The sequence below is a fragment of the Macaca mulatta genome, chromosome 15 (genome assembly GCF_049350105.2).
Source record: "Macaca mulatta isolate MMU2019108-1 chromosome 15, T2T-MMU8v2.0, whole genome shotgun sequence".
Lineage (NCBI taxonomy): Eukaryota > Metazoa > Chordata > Mammalia > Primates > Cercopithecidae > Macaca > Macaca mulatta.
The window spans coordinates 79,860,844-79,886,437 of NC_133420.1; the positions used below are offsets into that span (position 1 = coordinate 79,860,844).

A 25,594-nucleotide genomic window follows, 5' to 3' on the forward strand; every position below is an offset into this window, starting at 1 on the left:
AGCATTATTCACAATAACCAAGATATGAAATCAACCTAAGTGTTCATCAATGTATGAATGAAGAAAATGTGGTATATATACACAATGAAATACTATTCAGGCTGAAATACAAAAGGAAACCCAGTCATTTGTGACAATATGAATGAACCCAGAGGACATTATAGTAAGTGAAATAAGCCAGGCACAAAAAGACAAATACCACATGATCTCACATATATATGAGATACAAGAAAGTGACACCCATAAAAGTAGAGATTAGAACTATCGTTACCAGGGGCTTTGGGAGGTGAGGGGAAAGGGGGTATTGGAAGATGTTGGTCAAAGGATACAAAATTTCAGTTCGATAGGAGAAATAAATTCAAGAGATCTATTAAACAACATGGGGACTACAGTTAATAACAACAGATTGTATTTTGAAAATTGCTAAGAGACTAGAAGTGTTCTCACCACAAAACAATGGTAAGTACGTGAAGGCATATTTTAATTACTTAACAGTTCAATTGAGCCATTCCACAATATACATATCTCAAAACATCATATTGTACATGAAAAATATATACACTTTTTGTCAATTTTAAAAAAATAAACATATTCCAAAACCTCCTTTAATAGGAGTTTCATGAATAACAAAAGCTATACAAAATAATCATTCTCGATAAGCACCACAACTTGCCTACTGTCGATCCTACTTACCTTATTATAATAACCATAAGTAATGGCATTAGGCTTTATCCTAGCAGTTTTCATTTCAAATAAGACTCTCACTGCTAAAACAGGATGACCCCAAAGTCCACAAAGCTGCATCACTACTCGATAGCACACCTAACAAAAGAAAAAAAAATGGAAGTGTCAGTAATTAGTATACTATGAATTGTAGAGATTTTACTGAATTATTTCCATGAAGTTACTATAAAGCAGTATTTTCTCCTTTGTTCTGCTTTGAGCATCTCAGCAAATTATTTTTAAGACCTATTCAGGCTGGGTGCAGTGGCTCACACCTCACAGCACTTAGGGAGGCTGAGGCGGGTGCATCACCTGAGGTCAGGAGTTTGAGACCAACCTGGCCAACATGGTGAAACCCCATATCTACTAATAGTACAAAAATTAGATGGGCATGGTGGTGCATACCTGTAATCCCAGCTACTTGGGAGGCTGAGGCATGAGAATTGCTTGAACCCAGGGGGCAGACTTTGTAATGAGCCCAGATCACACCACTGCACTCCAGCGTGGGCGACAGAGTGAAACTCTGTCTCAAAACAAAACAAAACAAAAATCTATTCATTAATGCAAGTATCATCATTATTAACTATTTCATATAAGACATATGTGTCCATGTTCCATTTGTTTGAGTAACTAAATCACCACAAAGAGAAAAACTATTACTACTCATAATTTGAGAGGTAATTCATTTCTAAAATCAAAGATAGAGGCTGGGAGCAATGGCTCACGCCCGTAATCCCAGAATTTTGGCAGGCCCACGCAGGCAGATCACCTGAGGTCAGGAGTTTGAGATCAGCCTGGCCAACACAGTGAAACCCCATCGCTACAAAAAAAAAATACAAAAATTAGCCATGCGTGGTGGCATGCACTTATAGTCCCAGCTACTTGGGAGAGTGAGGCAGTAGAATTGCTGGAACCCAGGAGTCGGAGATTGTAGTGAGCCGAGACTGCACCACTGCACTCTAGCCTGGAGGAAAAGAGTAAAACTGTCTCTAAATAAACAAATAAATAAATAAATATAAATAAAATCAAGTATAATTAAAGTCTCTCTCTCCCCAATCACTATGATTTCCATTCAATGCCAAAGGAATTAAAGACAGTATCTCCAAAATGCCTATAGAACAAATAGGATTTGTCTTCAAAAGAATGAGAAGACAGTTAAATATACTATAACATTGTTAACAAAGACTTTTCATTTGTAATTCCAATCTAGTTCAAAATATCATTTATAGTTATCTTAACACCAAAAAAAAATTTTTAAGGGAAAAATAGCATTGGAAAAAGCTAAATAAGTGCCTCAGTTTCCTCAACCATTAACTGGATAGTATCAGTATCTACTTCTTAGGATGGTTTCTAAGGCTTGAGAGAGAAAATGCATGAAAATGCCTAGTACATCATTCACTGAGTGCTTACTATGAACCAGGCACTTTAAGTATATTAAGTGATTTAACCTTCAAACTAACCTACAATTAAGGTACTAACTATTATTATCTACCTCGGTGGTTCTCCAGGAGCAATTTTGTTCTCTGGGAACATTTTTGATTGTCATGATCTGTGCAGGGAAACAGAGGCATATAGTTGGTAGAGGCCAGGGATACTACTAAACATCCTACACAATGTACAAGACACAAGACAGGCCCCTAAAATAAACAATTATGTGGGCCAAAACATCAATAGTGCCAAAGTTGAGAAGCTCAAAGCTACATTTTCAAATAGATAATCCAAAATACAAACAAGTTACATAGGCCAGGTGCAGCGGCTCGTATCTATAATCTTGGCACTTTGGGAGGCCAAGCAGAAGGATGGCTTGACACCATGAGTTTGAGACCAGCCCAGGCAACATATCAAGACCCCATCTCTACAAAAAATAAAACTAAAATATTAGATGTGGTGCTGTGCACCTGTAATCCCAGCTACTTGGGAGGCTGAGGCAGGAAGATTGCTTGAGCCCTGAAGTTCTAGGCTGCAGTGAGCTGTGATAGTGCCACTGCACTCCAGCTTGGGCACGAGTATATATATATATACATATTTTTTTTTTGAGTATAAATATTTTTTAATAAAAATATATATATATTTTTTTTTATTTTATTTTTTTTTTTTTTGAGACGGAGTCTTGCGCTGTGTCACCCAGGCTGGAGTGCAGTGGCGCGATCTCGGCTCACTGCAAGCTCCGCCTCCCAGGTTCACGCCATTCTCCAGCCTCAGCCTCCGAGTAGCTGGGACTACAGGCGCCCGCCACCACGCCCGGCTAGTTTTTTGTATTTTTAGTAGAGACGGGGTTTCACCATGTTAGCCAGGATGGTCTCGATCTCCTGACCTCGTGATCCACCCGCCTCAGCCTCCCAAAGTGCTGGGATTACAGGCTTGAGCCACCGCGCCCGGCCAAAAATATATATTTTTAATATATATCTTTAAATAGATTATATAACTCACCTTAGGACACAGGTCCTTAGTGGAAAGCCACTTACTAAAAGCCTATTCCCTATCTGCTCCCCAACAAAGTTAAAAGAACAAAAGGAAGCCAGCCACAGTGGCTCATGCCTGCAGTCCCTGCACTTTGGGAGGCCAAGGTGGGGGTTCAAGAGCCAGGAGTTCAATACCAGCCTGAGCAAAAAAGTTAGGCTCCATTCTTTAAAAATAAAAAAAATCAAAAGAAGAAAAACCATATGCCAGGCACAGGACTGTATGCCTGAAGTCCTAGCTACTTGGGAGACAGGTGGGAGAATTGCTTGAGCCCAGGAGTTCAAAGCTGCAGTGAGTCATGACCATTCAACTGCACTCCAGCCTGGGCGAGAGAGGAGCAAGACTCCATCTCTTTAAAAATAACAAACATGGCCAGACATGATGGCACATGCCTGTAATCCCAGCACTGAGAGCTGAGGCAGGCAGATCATTGAGGCCAGGAGTTTGAGACCAGCCTGGCCAACATGGTGAGACCCCATCTCTATCAAAAATACAAAAAAAAAAAAAAAAAAATTAGCCAGGTATGGTGACATGTGCCTACAATTCCAGCTACTCGGGAAGCACAAGAGCTGTCTGAATCCAGGAGGCAGAGGCTGAAGTGAGCCAAGGACTCACCACTGAACTCCAGCCTGGGTGACAGAGTGAGACTCTGTCTCAAAAACAAATAAATAAGTAAAATAAAAAATAAACACAAGCATCAGCTCCATGTAACAGAGTAATAGTTTTATCTTTCCTGCTTAATGAAAATGCTTGAGCACACTTTAAAGCAACTTAGATCCAAATTTTATTAGAAGTACAAAAATAAAATTTACCTTAGAAACAATGTCAATTTGTTATACTTGCCTCATCTAAGGGATCCACATCTGTTTTCCTCATCTTAATAAGTACATCATATGCCTGCTGAAGTGCTCTGACTTTAGGATGAGAAACCCTAACATAGGCCGGAAGACAAATAAACCATAAACTGTAACAATGACTGAACAGACACTTGGCCCACTGTGATGGATTTGTATAACATCTCTTCGCCAATTTATGAGCTGTTTTTATTTCCTAGAAAGAGAATAAAATATTACGATATTTATTAAAATTCATTAGGGTGAGGGAAGAAGTGAGAAGGAAAAGGGAGAGGAGAATTTAAGTAAAACTTGACCCCTAAAATCAAGCACTTCAAAGTTGACTTTTGTGAGTAGCTTCCTGCTTATTAGTGCTAACGGTTCCCCTGAACATTCATTTACAATAATATTTCATACTATACCAAAACTATTTGTTAGCAAGCATATGTCTCTTAACAAGAGTAGAAATTAAGAGCAAATATCATTCATCTTTTTGTATTAGAATGGCTCATAACATGTCTTTTACAAACAAGGAACTCATTTTTGATGGGTGAAAAAGTGATATTCTTCTCACTCTTCCCTTCGCTAAAGTTTGAGATGCTCTAGGCTATCTCCTGCCAAGATTTCCACTCTGTCTTCCCAAGCTACAGTCTATGTTAACTCCCTCACTGACATGTTCCTTAAAAAAGACCTATTTCTGGCCAGGTACGGTGGCTCATGCCCGTAATCCTAGCACTTTGGGAGGCCAAGGCGGACGGATTACAAGGTCAGGAGATCAAGACCAGCCTGGCCAACATGGTGAAACCCGGTCTGTACTTAAAATACGAAAATTAGCCGGGCGTGGTGGCGTGTGCCTGTGGTCCCAGCTACTCTGGAGGTTGAGGCAGGAGAATTGTTTGAACCAGAGAGTCGGAGGTTGCAGTGAGCCAAGACTGCATCACTGCACTCTGCCAACAGAGGGAGACTCCGTCTCAAAAACAACAACAACAACAAAAAAATCTACTCCTTTGCAGTCAACATAAACTTTCCCACCTCCTAGTTTGATAGTCGTGTTTTCTAGTTCAGCTTTTCATTCTGATTTAGGTAGAAGAGAGAATAGGGTATCAAAATCATCTGCTGAGCTTTTTTTTTTTTTTTAGATGGAGTCTTGCTTTTGTCACCAAGGCTGGAGTGCAATGGCGTGATCTCAGCTCACTGCAACCCCCACCTCCTGGGTTCAAGTGATTCTCCTGCCTCAGCCTCCTGAGTAGCTGGGATTACAGGCACCCACCACCATGCCCAGCTAATTTTTTTGTGTGTATTTTTAGTAGAGACAGAGTTTCACCACATTGGCCAGGCTGGTCTCGAACTCTGACCTCAGGTGATCCGCCCGCCTCAGCCTCCCAAAGTGCTGGGATCATAGAAGTGAACTGCCGTGCCCAGCCATCTGCTGGGCTTTATCAAACTATATATATTCCCAGAAACTACAGAGCCTATCACATATATCAGAATGCCATTTTATGCTTTGCACTAAAGATTCTTCCACTAGTCTACGTTCTAAATAAAAAAATTTGGAGGCCGGGCATGGTGGCTCATGTCTATAATCCCAGCACTTTGGGAAGCCAAGGCAGGTGGATCACAAGGTCAAGATATTGAGATCATCCTGGCCAACATGGTAAAGCCCCGTCTCTACTAAAAATACAAAAATTAGCTGGGTGTGGTGGTGGGTGCCTGTAATCCCAGCCACTCAGGAGGCTGAGGCAGGAAAATCGCTTGAGCCTGGGAGACGGAGGTTGCAGTGAGCCGAGATTGTGCCACTGCACTCCAGCCTGGGTGACACAGCGAGACTCCACCCTAAAAAAAACAAAACAAAAACAAAAACAAAAAAACTTGGTATATTTTACTTTTGAGCTCAATCTCCACAATACTTCAGTATATATTTAAAAACATATGCCCTTGTTTTTCTAAGATCCTATGGTTCTTTTCTTTTTGTTAGCCTGAAAAAAAAATTCTGCTATAAATGAGATTTAGAGGCTGAGTTAGCAAAATTTTCTCATTTTAGAAATTTGCCTTTTGTTAGCTGGTAACAGTAAAAAAAAAATTCTTTAGTATTCTCTTCGAAAAACTGAAAGAAATATGAACTGTATGAATGAAATTAGGAAATACCTCAGGATATCTCTAGGATTTAGGGGGCTATCCCATAAATTAGTAAAATCTGAACTAAGATTTTCATCGTGAAATTTTCCACATTTTGAAGATCCCTAAAATGTCAGTGTATGTATAAAGGATGTTTAATTTTAACTCATATGTAACCACAGCTTAGTTCTTTATACCTAAGTCACATATAGTAATAAAGCAAGATGTCTAGTTAACTCCCTTTGGATTATAATACTTGGAATAAAGTATATTTACATTAGCCATTAGGGAAATGCAAATTTAAAATACAACTTCATACTCACTAAACGGCTATAATCAAAAAGACAAACAATAACAAGAATTGACAAGGATATGTTGTAAAACTGGAACCCTCACACACTGCTGGTGGGAATGGAAAGTGGTGCAGCCACTTTGGAAAACAGCCTGGAAGTGCCTCAAAGGGTTGAACACAGAGTAACCATTTGACATAGCAATTTACTCCTAGATATATAACCCCCCGAAAAATAAAAACATACATCCAAACAAACATTTATACACAAATGTTCATTTGCAATATTCGTAATAGCCAAAAAGTAGGAAGCAGCCACATGTTTATGAACAAATAAAATATGGTATATCCATACAATGGAATATTATTCAGCAATAAAAATTATTACTGATATATGCTGCAACATGGATGAATCCTGAAATGTTACACTAAATGAAAGAAGCCAGTAACAAAAGAATACATATTATGCAGTTCTACTGGTGAAATGCTCAGAATAGACAAATTTATAGACAGAAAACAGACTTGTGGTTGCCTAGGGCTGCTGGGGATTGAGAACTGGGGTTAATGGCTAAAGGATGCAAACTTTCTTTTGGGGTTGATGAAAATATTCTAAAATTAATTGTGGGGGTGGTTGTACAAACCTGTAATTATACTAAAAGCCACCAAATCATACACTTTAAGTGGGTATGCTGTATGGTATATGAATTATATTTCAATTAAGTTTTCTAAAAAGTATATTTGGTTCCTACACTCTTTTTTTTTTTTTTTTCTTGAGACAGATTTTGCTCCTGTTGCGCAGGCTGGAGTGCAATAGCTCAATCCCAGCTCACCACAACCTCCGTCTCCCAGGTTCAAGCAACTCTCCTGCCTCAGCCTCCCGAGTAGCTGGGATTATAGGCATGCACCACCATGCCTGGCTAATTTTGTATTTTTAGTAGAGACGGGGTTTCTCCATGTTGGTCAGGTTGGTCTCAAACTCCCCACCTCAGGTGATCCGCCTGCCTCGGCCTCCCAAAGTGCTGGGATTACAGGCATGAGCCACCGCACCCGGCCAATTCCTATGGATAGTCTTAAAGCATAAACATAAGCATTCGAAAACTTCAGCCTTGACTGATTGACAGATAGATAGATAGATAGATAGATAGATAGATAGATAGATAGACAGACAGACAGATAGATTAATAGATAGACAGACTTTTTTGAGATGGAGTTTCACTCTTGTCGCCCAGGCTGGAGTGCAGTGGCACAATCTCGGCTCACTGCAACCTCCATCTCCCGGGTTCAAGCGATTCTCCTGCCTCAGCCTCCCAAGTAGCTGGGATCACAGGCGCCTGCCACCATACCCGGCTTATTTTTGTATTTTTAATGGAGATGGGGTTTCACCAAGTTGGCCAGGCTGGTCTCTAACTCCTGACCTCAAGTGATTTGCTCACCTCAGCCTCCCAAAGTGCTGGGATTACAGGCATGAGCTACCATGCTCGGCCCAGACTTGATATTTTAAGTAGGCTTGCAAGAAATCTAGTTAAATTCAATAACAACCATAGTGAGTCTTCAAATGGTTGTTGTGGGTGATCATTCTAAACTATGAGCTGCATATCGCATATACATATTTTACATATTAAATGAACATGTATTAGATAAAGAATATCTGACCTGTTTAGTTCTCTTAGCCATGAGAGCTGGACTCTTTGTAATGCTACTCCCAGTAGGGTGTCTACTAAAACAAAGTTTCAACTCCTGCGGTCTGTCAAAAAGCTTAAGGTCCAGTCTTGGAAAGTATTTGTAACTAAAATAAAAAGCAAAAATAGAACTGCTGATTTAAAACACACCAACTCTTCATATTATTCCAGCGTTTACGCAAATATTTCTAAACTTCAAATAGTACCCAACATTATTTTAAATGCTTATATAGAAAAAATACTTTTTAAAATTTTTAAATGATAAAACATACAGAGACCACCTTCATGAAAATTTTGTCTCTTCCCCACCCTACTTGTTATTTTCAATCAATCTCTAAACCACAGAAAACTCTGATTAAAGGGAGAAATAACTCCTTCAAGAGAATCCATGTATTCCATAATTTATGTTTTAAAAAATTTTAGTATACTTCATAATTTTATGTTTTTCTTCATAAAATTACCTTGCATAGGTATTTAAAATAAAAAAATCCATAAAATTTTTATTTTAAGGATGTACCACAATTTAAGCAGTTTTTCACTGCTGGACATTATGAGGCTGTAGATTGTTTCTAAATTTCTCCAATTAAATATTTTCATATGTATATCTTTGTGAATACTTTTGCTTAATTTCATAGGATGAATATCCAATAATAGAATTTGCTAGGTCCATGTTTATCAAAAGAATTAAAATTATTATAATATCAAATTATTTCAAAAAAGATTATACTTAAACATACATTCTAACTACTAGCATAACCTATTCTCAATGTCAAAAGTTTCTGTTCATCAATTTGGTTTGCATTTCTTTGAATGCAGAAAACCATAACATATTTTTATATTATTGACTTTGGCTTTCTTGGAAATTGTCTACTTATTTCTTTTGGCCAATTTTCTTCCAGGAGATATTGCCTTTCCATATTTGATTTTATCTTGTTTGTCAGTATCTGCATTCCAATTTCTAGCAGTTAAGCCAAAGTAGAAAAGAATTCTATAGTTAACATGAAATCAAAATAGTATTTAATTAACCCATTCAATCCCAGATATATTCTTCATTCTGATGCAGTCCTCTTGATATTATACATTAATTCTCTATTTTAGGAAGGTACTTACTTTACTTTCCATTTTAGAAATTTTTTTAGAAACACAGCCTAAGACAATAACTGTGTACGTACACAAAGATATAGACAGCAAATAACTACAAACAAATCCGTAAGAGGCTAGTTAAATAAATCATAATAAATGCATACAATGTGGTCATTACAAATGATAAGGCACAAAAATACTTAATGGCATGGGAAAATGTTCAGACCACTAAAGGCAAACATAGATTACAAAGGGAATCTACCTGATGAACTCATACATGCAATACATACACACATAATTCCACATAAATACATGCCCACAATTGTCAAGAGACACAAGTACTGGTGCTAGAATGATGTATTAGTTTTCCATTTTCGTTTGATTTTCTAAATTTATTAAATTTATAGTAATAAAAAAACTACAAAATCCATTCTAATTTCTTAAAAGAGTCACATCCAAATCCTATCTTTTATCTTAAAAAAGAGTAAATTCCTGGCCCTCTACCTTAAGTTTTCTCGGAAAATTACCAATTCATAAGAATTTCACAGTCTTTGTATCAACAATAAAACTCCCAAAGTGAGCGGGAAGCCTCATAAAAGTAACATTTTTCTTCTTCAGAATTGAAACTTTTAAAGATTAAAATACAAACACTAAGGTAAACAATGATCAACATCTGACAATATCATCCAATTTTTAAATTATAACACCTAGTGGCATTTCCATAAAATATTTATCTACATTAGTTCACCAAATCAATAACGAAAATGAGTTTCACAAAAGACTAATATACATATCTACTAATAAAAATTAAAAGAAACTAATAGGCTGTGCCTAAATAGCTCTTTGAAAACTTCCTACTACCTGTACTTTGGTGACAGGTCCTTTCCATCATCAGGAGGTGGCTCTGGTGGCATTATAAATACAGTATGCTCACTTTTCTGTGAATCATCCAGTTCTATCAATCTGGTATCTTCTGCTGAATCAAAATCAACCTGAAAATAATTATTTTTCCCCAATTAATTTGCATACAAACAAGATCTAATTCTGAAATTTCAACCCTTAAAGTCTAAGAAAAACATACCTTATCTGATTTCTCTGTGCCTTTATCAGGAAACAACTAGAAAAAAAGAAAATAGATTCCTAATGAAAATGTCCACTATGAATTTAATAGACATTTTTATCTTACATTCTGATTTAGAAAAAAACTACCCCTTTTCAGTACCGGCTGATACAAAACATTGCAAAGTATATTTTTAGGCTAACTACATACTCTTAGGCTAAAGCATAATTTTTTACTTGTGGCTATTAGGATAGAAAACTATTTTGATTAGTCATTTTGTAAACCTTAAGACAAAAGACGACCAATCACAAGGTTATCTGGCTTCTCAAATAAAAAATTTCATTACTATTAAGCCCCTTTATTAGTGATTGACATTAAGCTTCTCATATAACTGGAAGACACTGGAATATCAATTTTGTAAATAAACAAAAATGTTGAATAGTTTTAATTATATACCTGGAATTTTAGATCACACTGATAGGAGAAAATTATTCAAATCTTCTAAGGCACATGAATCATGAGGGGGCCAAAAAAATTAATGTTGTAATATTCTACCTTTTTTGGATACAATCTCAAATGTTATATAATATACGGTTTGCATAAAAAACTGGCCCCAAGATCTACTTAGCAAAAATAAGAATTATATTAAAAGTTAGGAAAAATTATAACCAAGTCATTGCTGTCAAGAATCAATTTTAACTTCCTTAGGATGGGTGGGTAAAGCTTTAAAATTTAACATTTCCATCTTCCATTAGAACAAAAGAAACATACTAGGCAAAAGAATTTGGAAAGACATTAAAACAAAAGAACACAACTTCTATTACCCATAAAACTAAACATTTTTTAATTTAAAAACCTAAATCTTAAAGTAAATCTTATTCATTTAAATTAAAAAAAAAATAAACTCACAAGGCTCAAGGAAATGTTCTTAGTTTTACAACTCAATAGTTGTAAATGAAAGTGAGATTTAAAGAGAAAATTTACCGGCTGGACATGGTGGCTCATCCTGTAATCCCAAGGATTTGTGAGGCCAAGGTGGGAGGATCGCTTGAGCCCAGGAGTTTGAGACCAGCCTGGGCAATACAGTGAGACCTCATCTCTACTAAAAATTTAAAAAACTAGCCAGGCGTAGCACATGCCTGTAGTCCTAGCTACTCGGAAGGCTAAGGTGGGAGAATCACTTCAGGCAAGAAGTTTGAAGTTGCAATGAGCTATGATCATGCGACTGCAACCCAGCCTGGGTGACAGAATGAGATGCTGTTTCAATCAATGGATCAATCAATAAAGAAGAGAAAACTTGGCTATATGTGGTAGCAACTTGATACCACAAAGAAAATTATTCTTATATTCAGCCCAGAATCAGTAACACATACACACACATACACAACCCTATACTGTCTTCCTTATATCACTCTAGACTAACAATAACAATGATAATTATACAGGTAAGGCAAACTTTTTTTTCTAAACACTAGTATAAGTACAAACTTTTACCTTTTCTATGCAATCATCAAAAAATGCTAATCCAGTATCTTTATCACTTACAAAACTGCATTCTTCAATGAAACGAATAAAAATCTGTGTTTTGGATAAAAGGGTATAGAATTTTGCATAGGCACGATCTCGACTTTTTAAAAACCCTGAGGAAAACAAAATTATAATTAAATTCAAATTTTAAACTGGAATTCGATATTATAGTAAACATTAAACTTGTACTTATCTATATTACATTCTCTTTATCTATATGTGTATATATCGACATTTAAAGAGAAGCTTCTACAAATTGAGTATCCCTTATCTGAAATGCTTGGGACCAAAAGTGTTTCAGATTTCGAATTTTCTTTTTAAGATTTTGAAATATTTGCATGCGCACAATCAGATATCTTGGGGATGAGACCCAAGTAAACAGGAAATTCATTTATGTTTCATATATACATTATACACACAGTCTGAAGGGAATGTTATACAATACTTTTCAATGATCTTGTGCATGAAACAAAGTGTGTGTTAAGTACTTACGTGTGGAATTTTCCACTTGTGGCATCATGTCAGCACTCAGAAAGTTTCAGATTCTGGGCATTCCAGGTTTTGGATTTTCAGATTAGGGAAGCTCAACCTGTAGTAACTACATATATAGCTCCTTCTGCCTAATTAAACCATGAAAAATACTTAACTTCTATCAACCCCTTCACTGAAATCTGAATCCCCTATAAGGAACCTCCAGCTCTACAACTTTTAAGTAGAAATTTCTCTGATACTCTGCATACTCTTGAGTCCATAGTCAATTTCCAAAGAGCCAATGTCCTTCCTCTTTAATGTCACAAGACCATTATTTCTGTATTGTTTTTCAAATTTCTGCTTATTAAAGTTTCAAGCATCTGGCTATTCCACCATTTCCTCTATTAATCATAGTCCTCTATTAATTGCAGGGACACTCCTTCATTCACTGAAGACCAGGACATTTGATTCAAAGTCTCCTCCTTTCTAATCCCTACCACCATCATTCTTCCACACCCAGAAGCACAAATCATGAAAACACTTTAGGTTCGTCTTCATTCCTTTTTTTTTTTTGAGACAGAGTCTAGCTCTTGTCCCCCAGGCTGGAGTGCAGCGGCGTGATCTTGGCTCACTGCAACCTCCGCCTCCCAGGTTCAAGTGATTCTCTGCCTCAGCCTCCTGAGTAGCTGGGATTAGAGGTGCCCATCACCATACCTGGCTAACTTTTGTATTTTTCGTAGAGACAGGGTTTTACCAAGTTGGTCAGGCTGGTCTCGAACTTCTGACCTCAGGTGATCAGCCTGCCTCGGCCTCCCAAAGTTCCGGCATTACAGGCATGAGCCACTGCACCTGGCCTCTTTTCTTTTAAGAGATGGGTGTCTTGCTATGTTGACAAGGCTGGTCTCGAACTCCTGGCCTCAAGTGATCCTCCCATCTCAGCCTCCCAAACTGCTAGAATTACAAGCATGAGCCACCATGCCCAGCCTTCATTCCTTGATTTTCAATGATCCTATGCTCCATCCTACCTCAATCACCAACTTCAACACACAGTCACAGTCCCTTGACTTTACTTGCTAGCATTCAAAGCAGCACTGCCTTCCAAATCTCTCATTTTCACATCACTCCCAGCCCATCACCTCTGCCTATCTGGTCTCTTTAATTAAGTATTTCTACTAAGTGTTTTAGCGTTTTCTATTGGGGGAGCAGAGAGGGAAGGCTCATTGAAATCTCCAATCCACTGGCCCTTTTACCTCCACGTACATCCTCCCATCTTCACTTCTTTCTCTATCTAATACTGATTCCATGCTATATCCATCATTTCAATTACTGTTTTGTCAATACTCTCAACCCTTTTGCTCTTTTGTCTTTTTGGTTAAACCTACCTAGCATAACCCAGCTCTAAGAATGTACTGCTTGCCTTCTCTGGATCTGCATTAGGGTGACTAAGCATAAGTTAAGGGGAAAAAAGTTCCACAACTAGGCAGATTAGAAGCACTTATACCTTCATCCCTGACCAGCAATCCTACTACATTTCTAGAATCAATTTAATTTTCCTTTTCACATGTTTCCACAACTATTTCCTATTTGTATATGCTCTCCCTTCATGTTTTTGTGCCCCCTCCGTACCCCGAAATGAGCATACTTTATATTGCAATGAAAATGCAGATCATTAAATAGAAACTATGTATACTATCTCACTACATAACTTACGACTCTTTAACAGTTATCATTCATTCCTTCTGTCTTTTTACAGTGGATATGTCCCTCCTATCTAAGGACAAACCATCACATGACTTCAGGATTCCAGCCCCTTCCAGTGTTCTCGGGATAAATCTCCCTCTCTATTAACTACTTCTCTCTTTTTTTTTTTCTTTTTTGAGATGGAGTCTTGCTCTATTACCCAGAATGGAGTTCAGTGGTGTAATCTCGGCTCACTATAACCTCCACCTCCCAGGTTCAAGTGATTCTCCTGCCTCAGCCTCCCAAATAACTGGGACTACAGGCATGCGCCACCACTCCCGGCTAATGTTTGTATTTTTAGTAGAGACGGACGGGGTTTTGCCATGTTGGCCAGGCTGATCTCAAACTCCTGACCTCAAGTGATCTGCCTGCCTCGGCCTCCCAAAATGCTGGGATTACAGGCATGGGCCACTGTGCCCAGCCTCTATTAGCTATTTCTCATCAGCATACTCAAGTCTCTTTTTCTATCTTAAAAAAAAAAAAAAAAAAAGCCTTCGATCTGCTCCTTCCCTTTTTTCTGTTGTTTTACTTTTTATAAAGGGCATGGCCATTCACTTGGTTGTTAAAGGCAAAACCCTCAAAGCTGCTCTTGATATCTCCCACTCTATCTTACATTCCATATTCAATTACCAGGTTCTACTTGATCTAATTCCTAAAAAAATCATTCTTCTATTCACACTATCATCAATTAATCCAGGTCACCTCTAATAATCCCTAGAACCAATGTGGCTACTTCCTAAATAGAAGATCCATGCTTCAATGCCTCCAGTGCAATCTCTGTATGGAAGCCAAGGAGATTCTTCTTTTTAACATTTCAAAGAGTGATTTTTTTAAAAAATGCAAATCTGATCCTATTACCTAATGAAATATCCTTTACAGGCTTCCAATTACTCTTAGGATAAAAACTGAAACCAGCACTAATCCTAAAACATCCTGCATAACCTAGTTAATGCCAACATTTCAAACATGGTTTTCTCTGCAGCCTTTCTTTCTTTGATGCTGTGGTCCTGATTCCCATCCCTTTTATATACTAATTAGTAGAGAAAAGCTTAAATAAAATAGAAATAAATTATTCTCCACAAGTTATAATGAAAAGGCTTTCTTTCCTTCTAGTGGATCCAGGCAATGATAGCAAAGGCTGCTAAACCAAATAAGTCAAAGGCTAACGGGTGACCTACAATGAATGAATGAGGCTGACAACACCTTAAACCTATTAGAAACACTAAAAGTAGGACAGCCACACATGTATGTGCCTCTCAAGATGATGCAATAGGAAGAAGTGAGCACCATGTATTTTGGCACGTCTTGCCAAGATAATTAAACCTGAATCTAACCAAGCCGCTAGATCTACACTGTTTAATTCAGTAGTCACTATCTTCATATGGCAATTTAGCACTTGAAATGTAACTGATCCAAATTAGGACACACTGTAAGTAAAAAATACATGCCAGAACTGAAAGATGTGGGCCAAGCGCAGAGGCTCACGCCTGTAATCCCAGCATTTTGGAAGGCCAAGGCAGGCGGATCACCTGAGGTCAGCAGATTGAGACCAGTCTGGCCAACATGGCTAAACCCCGTCTCCACTTAAAATACAAAAATTAGCCAGGCATGGTGGTGCACGCCTGTAATCCCAGATACTCGGGAGGCTGAGGCAGGAGAATCACTTGAGCCTGGGAGGCAGAGGTTGCAGTGAGCCAAGACTGCATCACTGCATTCCACCTGGGCAACAGAGCAAGACCGTCTTTAAAAAAAAAAGAAAAAAGAAAAAAAGAAAAAAGATGTTTGTGAAAAAAATGTAAACGATTTCATCAATAATTTTAAAAATCAGATTACATGCTGAAATGCTACAATTTTCCCCCTATTTTTCACTTTTTTATTGTGGCTACTAAAATAATTTTAAATTTTATATGTGGCTTACATTGTGTTTCTACTGGACACTGCAGCTCTTGAACCTACCACAAGTTTACAGGCAATACAAGTGGTAGAAGAAATGGTAAATAACAACATAAGGTAAAATAAGCCAAAACCACATATACAAAATTCCTAGTTAATTACTATTGCTTTTTAGACCCAAACTTAAAAGTAGCACACCAAGGGATACCTTAGGACACTAATATTCCTTGTTATTTCTTCAAGGAATATTTCTCTGACCTAACTAGCACTAACACTGTGATCAATACTTTCCTTCAAAACACACTTCTTAAGATAGTTAGTATTTACATTTTTTTCTTGTCTAATGTCTGTGTCCCCTAGCAGACCAAATGCTGAACTGTTTACAATAAAACCTTAGGGCCTGAAAACTGAGTAAGTATCTTTTCAAATTCCTTTAGTGATGTCACTCCCATACAATCCATATTCTTCATCTGGCATTTACAACTACCCACAATCTGAGCCCTAATCTTATTTTCAGCCTTATCTTCCACAGCACCTCTAAAGCTCATCACTCTGGTCAAATTGTACCATGTAATCTTTTTTCCCAAATGTGCTGTCATGAGTGAAACTGTGTCCCCCTCAAAATGTATACATACATATATATATATGGTTTTTTTTTTTTGAGATGAAATTTCAGTCTTATTGCCCAGGCTGGAGTACAGTGATCTCGGCTCACCACAACCTCTGCCTCCTGGGTTGAAGAGATTCTCCTGCCTCAGTCTTCTGAGTGGCTGGGATTACAGGCATGTGCCACCACGCCTGGCTAACTTTTGTATTTTTAGTAGAGACAGGGTTTCGCCATGTTGGCCAGACTGGTCTCAAACTCCTGACCTCAGGTGATCAGCTTGCCTTGGCCTCCCAAAGTGCTGGTATTACAGGCATGAGCCACTGTGCCTGGCCCAAAATTTATATATTAAGTTCCTAGCCCCTAGTACCTCGGAATGTAACTATTTGGAGATAGGGTCTTTAAAGAGGTAATTAAGCTAAAATGAGGATTATGGGGTAGACCCTAGTTCAGTAAGACTGGTAGCCTTGTAAGAGGAGGATATTTGGACATAAGACAAACACTGAAGGAAGACCACATGGAAAAAACAGCTATCTACAAGCCAAGGGAAGAGGCTTCAGAAGAAACCAAACCTGCTAACTACCTTCATCTCAGTTAAACCTCCAAAACCACGAGAAAATAATTTCTGTTGTTTAAGCCACCTAGTCTGCGGTATTTTGTTATGGTAGACCCAGCAAACTAATCTGCAGGCCTTGTGCTTTAGATCTTGATGCTACTTCCATTTTATTACCATGAATGATAATAGCTGTTATCATGAGTATTTTAAAGTACTTGTACTAGTTGCTTCACATATATTTTCTCATTTAATCTTCACAACAATGAAGTAGATATAGCCCCCATTTTATTAATGAGAACACTTTATTTATTTTTTTTTAATTTTTTTGAGACGGAGTTTCACTCTTGTCACCCAGGCTGGAGTGCAATGGCACAATCTTGGCTCTCTGCAACCTCTGTCTCCCAAGTTCAAGTGATTCTCCTCCCTCAGCCTCCTGAATAGCTGGCATTACAGGCACACACCACCACACCCAGCTAATTTTTATATTTTTCGTAGAGGTAGGGTTTCACCATGTTGGCCAGGCTGGTCTTGAACTCCTGACCTCAGGTGATCCACCTGCCTTAGTCTCCCAAAGTGGTGGGATTACAGGCATGAGCCACTGCGTCCGGTCGAGAAAACTTGACTTCCAGAAAGCCTTTCCTGTTCTTCTCCATTTATCTCCATTCTACCCATTCTTCTAAGTCATGCTTCCTCCATGAAGTCTTCCAAAATACCCATTTTGAAATACTGGAATATTTGGAAGAATATCCCTTTTTTTTCTGAACTCTTAAAACTTCCAAATTAAAACTGTGTAAAATATGTTTTCTTGACTACTTGTTCTATTTTTAAAATATTTTAATTATTTTCCATTTAAGACCCCATAGAGCTAGGTTTTATACTTCTTTATATTCCTACATAACTAGCCAGTAAGTGGTAACTAAATATTTAAGTGGTAAGTTATCTTAAAGCAGAAAAGATAAAGGACAAAAGGATTAATGGAAAAATACAGATTTTTTTTGTAATCGCTAGGTAAAAAGCACAGAAAAGTAAAATAATTTCAAATAAATATTGATATAGATGTAAGATTGCTACTATATATATAACAGTAGCTGAATAACAACAAAAATCTCTACCTATAATTCCCTAAAACAAAACATACTAAAAATAATGAGTATATGTTTTTCCCTGGAACAAAGCTACATTAGTCAAAAATGTTTAAAATGTGGTGCCCTCATTGCACAAACTAATTGTAAAGCCAAAAGTGTATACATCTGGCCAAGTGCAGTGGCTCACACCTGTAATCCCAACATTTTGGGAAGCCGAGGGAGGAGGATCACTTGAGGCCAGGAGTTCAAGTCCAGCCTGGCCAATATAGCAAGACTCCACTCTATTAAAAAAAAAAAGAAAAAAAAAGTGTACAAATCCAAGAACTATGCAAAATTGAGGAAATACCTAAATACCTGAAGGCAAATCTCCAGTTATGTTCTACTAAGATAACTGACAAGGTATTGTAAATATAGGTAACACCTTTGACTTTTCATAATTAAATATGCCTAGTTTCAGATTTCTCAGGAAAAAAATGGGCTATAAAAATTACAAGAAATTCTAGTCATAAAGTTCGGTTACAAATACATGGAAGTTCATTATATTTGAATGTGAATTTGTAAAAATTTATACAGTAAGTATTTCTTGGCAACAACATCAAATATAAAATATTTTCACTTCAATAAAAGGAATTGTACTTTCAGTGCTACCCACCCTGTCGGTCAAACAATGAATCAGCAGCTGTGGCTTTATTTGAAGGAGCCTCTGTGATTGGTCTGAGAAATGTTCTATATCCTTTTAAAATAGACGCCATAAAGCGCAAAAATGCCTCTTGAATTTCCATCTCAAGCTGTGTCATCTTCTTTTGCCAGGAGAAATCTGCTTCAATTGGAGTCATGTCAATCGCTGAGCCTTCTTGAGTTTTTCGGTGAACTAACAAAGGAAAGAAAAACAGAAAATGGTATTATGTTAAATTTAAGAAGAATTTTCTCATATACATTCCTTCATTAATAGTATTCCTTTTCCCTCACATTACCTGAAGACAGCTGGGGATACAATTTCTTTAAGGTGCTAAGTAGATTTTTGCATGGCTTTTTGGGAAGTTGCTTCCAGTTCATGTTCTTCTTTTCATCTGATCTATTAAATCAGAACAAAATTCATAAAATGTGTTATTCATAATCTGCTTTTACTAAACAAAATTCTTGTATCAACCTAAAACTAGAAAATGGAAAAGATGTATTTTTACTGCAGTCACAACTGATGCAAACAGTTTGAATAAGTGAATTTCAAGGAAGTTCTCTTTTCATTCAACCAACCTCTGTCAGATTTAGCCATCTCATTCTAACCTTCCAACACGTATTTTCAATGCTGGAGTCAGGAATACAACACTGAAGTCTAGCTTCAAAAACTACATTTTAGAATTATAATATTCTAAGAGTCAAATCTAGTTGACTTGAGACTTCAAACTACCTACTGGCAGGCTTCTAAAATGCTGTGTGCCCAAAGAGAAGAATTGGAATTTAAGTAAGGATTAAAAGTATATGTAGTTCATCCAGCCCTCACAGTTAAAAATAAATTAATCATAACACCATTATTCAATATAATCTCTGATCATGAAACAACAAAAACCAAAGCCAGACCACCCTGGCCAACATGGTGAAACACCCTCTCTACTAAAAGCACAAAAATCAGCCGGGTGTGGTGGTGTGTGCCTGTAATCCCAGCTACTCAGGAGGCTGAGGCAGAAGAATCACTTGAGCCTAGGAGGCGGAGCTTGCAGTGAGCCGAGATTGCGCTACTGCACTTCAGCTTGGGCAACAGAGCAAGACTCTGCCTCAAAAACAAAACAAAACAAAACAAAACAAAAAAAACCCAAAGCCATAGAGATGACCATTTTTAAAGGTATTACTAAAAGCTTCTGTTTCCAAAACTTTATATTCCAAAAATACAAAATATATATATCTCTGTGTGTGTGTGTATATATATATATTCCAAGAATATAAAATGCAACAGACAGAACTGCCTAAAAAGCCCTCTTTTTACAAAAGTTAACATAAATATAACAAATGTTCTTTAAAATTCATGGCTAAGCTGGCAAGAAAATCAGGGAAATCTTCAGGGGTTGAAAACCCAGAGTAACACCAAGGCCACATCTGCCCTGAGGATTAACAGACAGCCTTGGATTTTAAAGGCTTCTCACAGAACAGGAGACCAAGTTTCAGTCTCACCAAGAAGTATGTTAGAACTGAAACTTCCAAATAAAACTGGTATGCTTGAAAGGCTGACTCTGCTTTTTCTTTTTTTCCTTTTTTTTTTTTTTTTTTTTTTTTTTGAGACAGTCTCACTCTGTCATCTAGGCTGGAGTGCAGTGGTACGATCTCAGCTCACTGCAACCTCCGCCTTCCAGGTTCAAGCAATTCTCTGGCCTCAGTCTCCTAAGTAGCTAGGATTACAGGAGAGTGCCACCACGCCCAGCTAATTTTTTATTTTAGTAAAGACAGGGTTTCATCATGTTGGTCAGGTTGGTCTCGAACTCCTGACCTCATGTGATCCCCCCACCTTGGCCTCCCGAAGTGCTGGGATTACAGGCATGAGCCACCGCACCCAGCCTGATTCTTTTTTTAACCCAAAATGCTACAATTCTAAGCCCTCTCCCTAAGTCAGTGAATTGCTTAGGTTTCTCTAAATGTAGCATGGCATAATGAAAAGGGCAGAGATTCCAGCTTTAGGATCAACCTGGAATCCTGGTTGTACCTTTATATTAGCTGATTAATGAAATTAATAAATTTAATAAAAATTTAATTTTTAATAAAAAATTAAATTATTTTTTTATTTTAATCAGGTTCTATTTTATAGTATTGTTCTTTAGTACTCAGTGCAGTTCACATGTAGTTTTTTTTCTAAGCAAGTGATTGCATTTTGGAATCTTTTTTTGCATACTTTAAATCTTTTAACAAAATATGTCAATATTTTTTTAAATTTCAATAGGTTTTGGGGGAACAGGTGGCATCTGGTTACATGAATTAGTTCTTTAGTGATGATTTCTGAGATTTAGGTGCACCCATCACCCAAGTAGTATACACTGTACCCCATGTGTAGTCTTTGCTCTGTCACCCAGACTGGAGTGCAGAGGTACGATCTTGGCTCACTGTGACCTCCGCCTCCCGGGTTCAAGCGATTCTCCTGCCTCAGGCTCCCAAGTAGCTGGGACTACAGGCGTGTGGCACCATACCCAGTTAATTTTTTTGTATTTTTAGTAGAGACAGAGTTTCACCGTGTTAGCCAGGATGGTCTCGATCTCCTGACCTCGTGATCCTCTGCTGGGGCTATAGGCATGAGCCACCGTGCCTGGCCTCATGTGTAGTCTTTTATTCCTCAACTCCCTCCCACCCTTTCCCCCAAGTCCCCAAAGTCCATTGTATCATTCTTCGCCCCCCTGCCCCCACCCCGAGGGGAAGTCTCACTCTGTTGCCCAGGCTATAGTACAGTGGCACAATCTCAGCTCATTGCAACCTCTTCCTTCCAGGTTCAAGCGATTTTCCTGCCTCGGCCTCCCAAGTAGTTGGCATTACAGGCACATGCCACCACACCCGGCTAATCATTGCATCATTCTTATGCCTTGTGTCCTCATAGCGTAGCTCCCTCAGCTTGGATTTTGATTAGGAGAGGGATCTCCCCTGAGAATTCATTACTGTATGCCTGCCAACTAATGGGTTATGAGTTTGACTGCATGCTACTGGCATGGCACAAGAAACTGTAAGTCAAGGCCGGGCGCGGTGGCTCAAGCCTGTAATCCCAGTACTTTGGGAGGCCGAGGCGGGTGGATCACGAAGTCAGGAGATCGAGACCATCCTGGCTAACATGGTGAAACCCCGTCTCTACCAAAAATACAAAAAAAAAAAACTAGCCGGGCGTGGTGGCGGGCGCCTGTAGTCCCAGCTACTCGGAGGCTGAGGCAGGAGAATGGCGTAAACCCCGGAGGCGGAGCTTGCAGTGAGCCGAGATCGCGCCGCTGCACTCCAGCCTGGGTGACACAGCCAGACTCCGTCTCAAAACAAAAAAAAAAAAAAAAAAAAAAAAGAAACTGTAAGTCAAAATAACTAACTTCAGGCCGGGCGCGGTGGCTCAAGCCTGTAATCCCAGCACTTTGGGAGGCCGAGACGGGCGGATCACGAGGTCGGGAGATCGAGACCATCCTGGCTAACACGGTGAAACCCCGTCTCTACTAAAAAGTACAAAAAACTAGCCGGGCGAGGTGGCGGGCGCCTGTAGTCCCAGCTACTCGGGAGGCTGAGGCAGGAGAATGGCGTGAACCCGGGAGGCGGAGCCTGCAGTGAGCTGAGATCCGGCCACTGCACTCCAGCCTGGGCGACAGAGTGAGACTCCGTCTCAGAAAAAAAAAAAAAAAATAACTAACTTCAAGTGCTCCCTGGCTTAATGCCACCAGAATAGAAGCAAACATAATATCCTCTCTGTTAAGAATAAATGTCTAATAAAAGAGCTAACACTTCCTTTGTGCCTGGTACTGTTAAAAGACATATTTTAACATCTCTTGAAACTGTGTCTTAAAAGTGATGGCATGTCAAGTTTAACTCTGATCAATTTCTCTCATTTTATGTCATCGCTGTCTAATATTTTAGCGCTATCTTTTAACCCCCTCCCCCAAATAAAATATTGTCATTATTGTCTGGATTATCATCCATTTGTAATCTGGCTCTGACATTTACTGTGTGACTTTGTATAAATCACTCAACTCGTCTGTTACTCAATTTTCTGATCTACAAAATGAGGACTGATAATGTACCTAATACACAGGGCTGCTGTAGGTAGATGAAATGCATCTCATCTAACCTAAAGGGCCATTAATTGTAAAATTTGTTGTTTTTGTACCAGTAAAAGAGGATGTTGCCAATTAAAGTATTTTAAAGTCTACTTAACTGCTTGAAAAAAGAGTAAAATATTAATTTCAAGTTCTAAGCACCCATATTAAAAAATTAAGAGGAATCATTAAAGGAACATAAATATGAAATTATACATATATACACACACACACACACACATAATATAACATTTAGGTAAGCAGACGGGAAAAAATAATTCATTCAATCTGAAAGAGAGAAAAGAATAACAGCAAAACAAAAAGGACAAAATGAGACAGAAATATTCAAATATATAACAATACATGTAAATTAATGGATTCTTCAACAAAAAGACAAATGTTAGATTGGATTTCTAATGCCAGTTATATACTATACACAGAATATCTGAAATTAAAAGGATGGGAAAAGATATACCAAAGATAATATATCTAACATAATGTATTAATGAGAAGAAAAGCACAAACTAACAACAAGAGCATCAGTGATTTTTTTTAAAGTAGCTACAAGATAAAAGTATTCATTTAACTGCAGAACCATTTTGAACTTGAGTGTCCCTCATAACACAGCCTTAATTAAGTACATAAAGCAAATGTCCAAATAACTATAAAATGCATTTGACAAATCCACCATCACACTGGGAGTTTTAAAACTTTAATATGATCACACAGCTCAAAAATAACTTAAACACATACACACACCCTTGTTCCACGTCTGATCAGTTCCCTCACCCCCATAATACATAATCACTAGTTTCTTGAGCATATTTTAATGTGTCTTTATTCCAAAACTAGCAGATACAAGTAAATACAACTATTCCCTGCCTTTTCTTTTGCGCAAGTAGCAGCACACTGCAATACACAATTACCACCTTGATTTTTTTCATTTAATAATGTATCTTTTGTAGCCAGGCAGGGTGGCTCACACCTGTAATCCCAGCACTTTGGGAGGCTGATGTATGCATATCACTTTAGGCCAGGAGTTTGAAACCAGCCTGGCCAACATGGCGAAACCCCATCTCTGTCATAACTACTCAAATGTGCTGTTGCATCATGAAAGCAGGCATGGACCATATGTAAATGAATGAGCATGGCTCTGTTCCAATAAAACTTTATTTACAAAAACAAGCTTTGGGCCAGATGTCAATCCCTGCTGTATACCAATAATCATAATTTATGATAAACTGCTCAAAGCATCCCCTTTGAAATTAGAAACAAAACAAGATACCAACTATAACTACTTATATTCAACATTACACTAGTGATCCTAGCTGGAGAATTAAGACAAAAAAATTTAAAATACATTAGGATAGTGTAAGTAGAGAAATGTGATGTTTATAGGCAGAAAATTGAAGACAATATACAAATTAAGAGAATTCAACTAAGTTGTTAGATATAAGGCCGCTATACAAAAACCAACTACATTTCCCAGCAACAAGTAGAAAGTCTAATTAAAAATACCATTTACAGTAGCAATAAAAACTGAAAGATACTTAGGAACAAATAAGTCTAACAAAAGATGTGAATTATCTTTCTGGAGAAAACACAAAGTTTACTGAAAAATTTTGAAAGATCAATGAAATGAAATACCACATTCATGGGTCATATTTCTTGGGCATATTTTCAATGTGTGTCAAAAAGGTATCATCTGCCTCCAAAGGAATCTATAAATACAATAAAATTCTAACAAAAATCCCAATGTAATTTTGTGTAGAGCTTAACAAGATGGTATTAAAATTTATATGGAAAAACAAAAGACCAAATGGAGTGAAAACAATTTTCAAAAAGAACAGGAGTAAGGGGATTCGCCACGGACACTGCCAAAAGGTCTCATACCATGACTTTTTAAAACAGTTTTATTAAGATATAAAGTCATATGCCATACAATTCACCCATGTGACATGTGCAATTCAATGGTTTTTATTATATTCATGGAATTGTGTAACCACCACTACAATCAATTTTTTTTTTTTTTTTTTTTTTTTTTTGAGACGGAGTTTTGCTCTTGTTGCCCAGGCTGGAGTGCAATGACGCGATCTCATATCACTGCGACCTCTGCCTCCCAGGTTCAAGCAATTCTCCTGCCTCAGCCTCCCGAGTAGCTGGGATTACAGGCATGCGCCACCACGCCTGGCTAGCTTTGTTATTTTAGTAGAGACGGGGTTTCTCCATGTTGGTCAAGCTGGTCTCAAACTCCCGATCTCAGAAGATCCACCCGCCTCAGCCTCCCAAAGTACTGGGATTACAGGCATGAGCCACTGCTCCCAGCCTACAAGCAATATTAGAATATTTTCATCACCTCAAAAAGAAATCCCATAGTCACTTAGTTTCCAATACTCCCATCCTCTCCATTCCAAGGCAATCACTAATCAATCTACTTTCTGCCTCTAAAGATTTGCCTGCTTTGGACATTTCATATAAATTAAATCATAATATAAGGTCTTTTAACATAATGTTTTCAAGGTTCATTCATGTTGTAGACAACTTAATTTTAAAGCCATTAAGATAGTATACTACTGGCAAGAGATTGAAAAAAATCAAAGGAAAAGAATAAGCCCGGATACATATCTATACAAATATAGAAAGTGATATGTCACATCAAGTTTAGCTGAATTAAATAACTAAATGAGACAGGTAAACCTCACAACTTAAAAAATAACCA

At 37.9% G+C, this 25,594-nt stretch overlaps 1 protein-coding gene across 15 annotated transcripts in view; it reads right to left on the reverse strand.

The window, feature by feature from the left end:
* Positions 1 to 25,594, reverse strand: part of DENND4C (DENN domain containing 4C) — a 149,123-nt gene that overhangs the window by 42,456 nt on the left and 81,073 nt on the right. For 13 of the 15 annotated variants that reach the window (XM_015117632.3, XM_015117629.3, XM_077966022.1 and 10 more), the window contains 8 exons: positions 19,093 to 19,193; positions 18,771 to 18,989; positions 11,737 to 11,882; positions 10,264 to 10,299; positions 10,044 to 10,174; positions 8,074 to 8,206; positions 4,027 to 4,233; positions 694 to 822 (listed from right to left, as the gene is read on the reverse strand). In XM_015117632.3, coding sequence (XP_014973118.2) covers positions 694 to 822; positions 4,027 to 4,233; positions 8,074 to 8,206; positions 10,044 to 10,174; positions 10,264 to 10,299; positions 11,737 to 11,882; positions 18,771 to 18,989; positions 19,093 to 19,193 — 1,102 coding nt within the window. The remainder of the gene's footprint in view (positions 1 to 693; positions 823 to 4,026; positions 4,234 to 8,073; positions 8,207 to 10,043; positions 10,175 to 10,263; positions 10,300 to 11,736; positions 11,883 to 18,770; positions 18,990 to 19,092; positions 19,194 to 25,594) is intronic. The other 2 variants (XM_077966027.1, XM_077966029.1) reach the window with 1 other exon arrangement.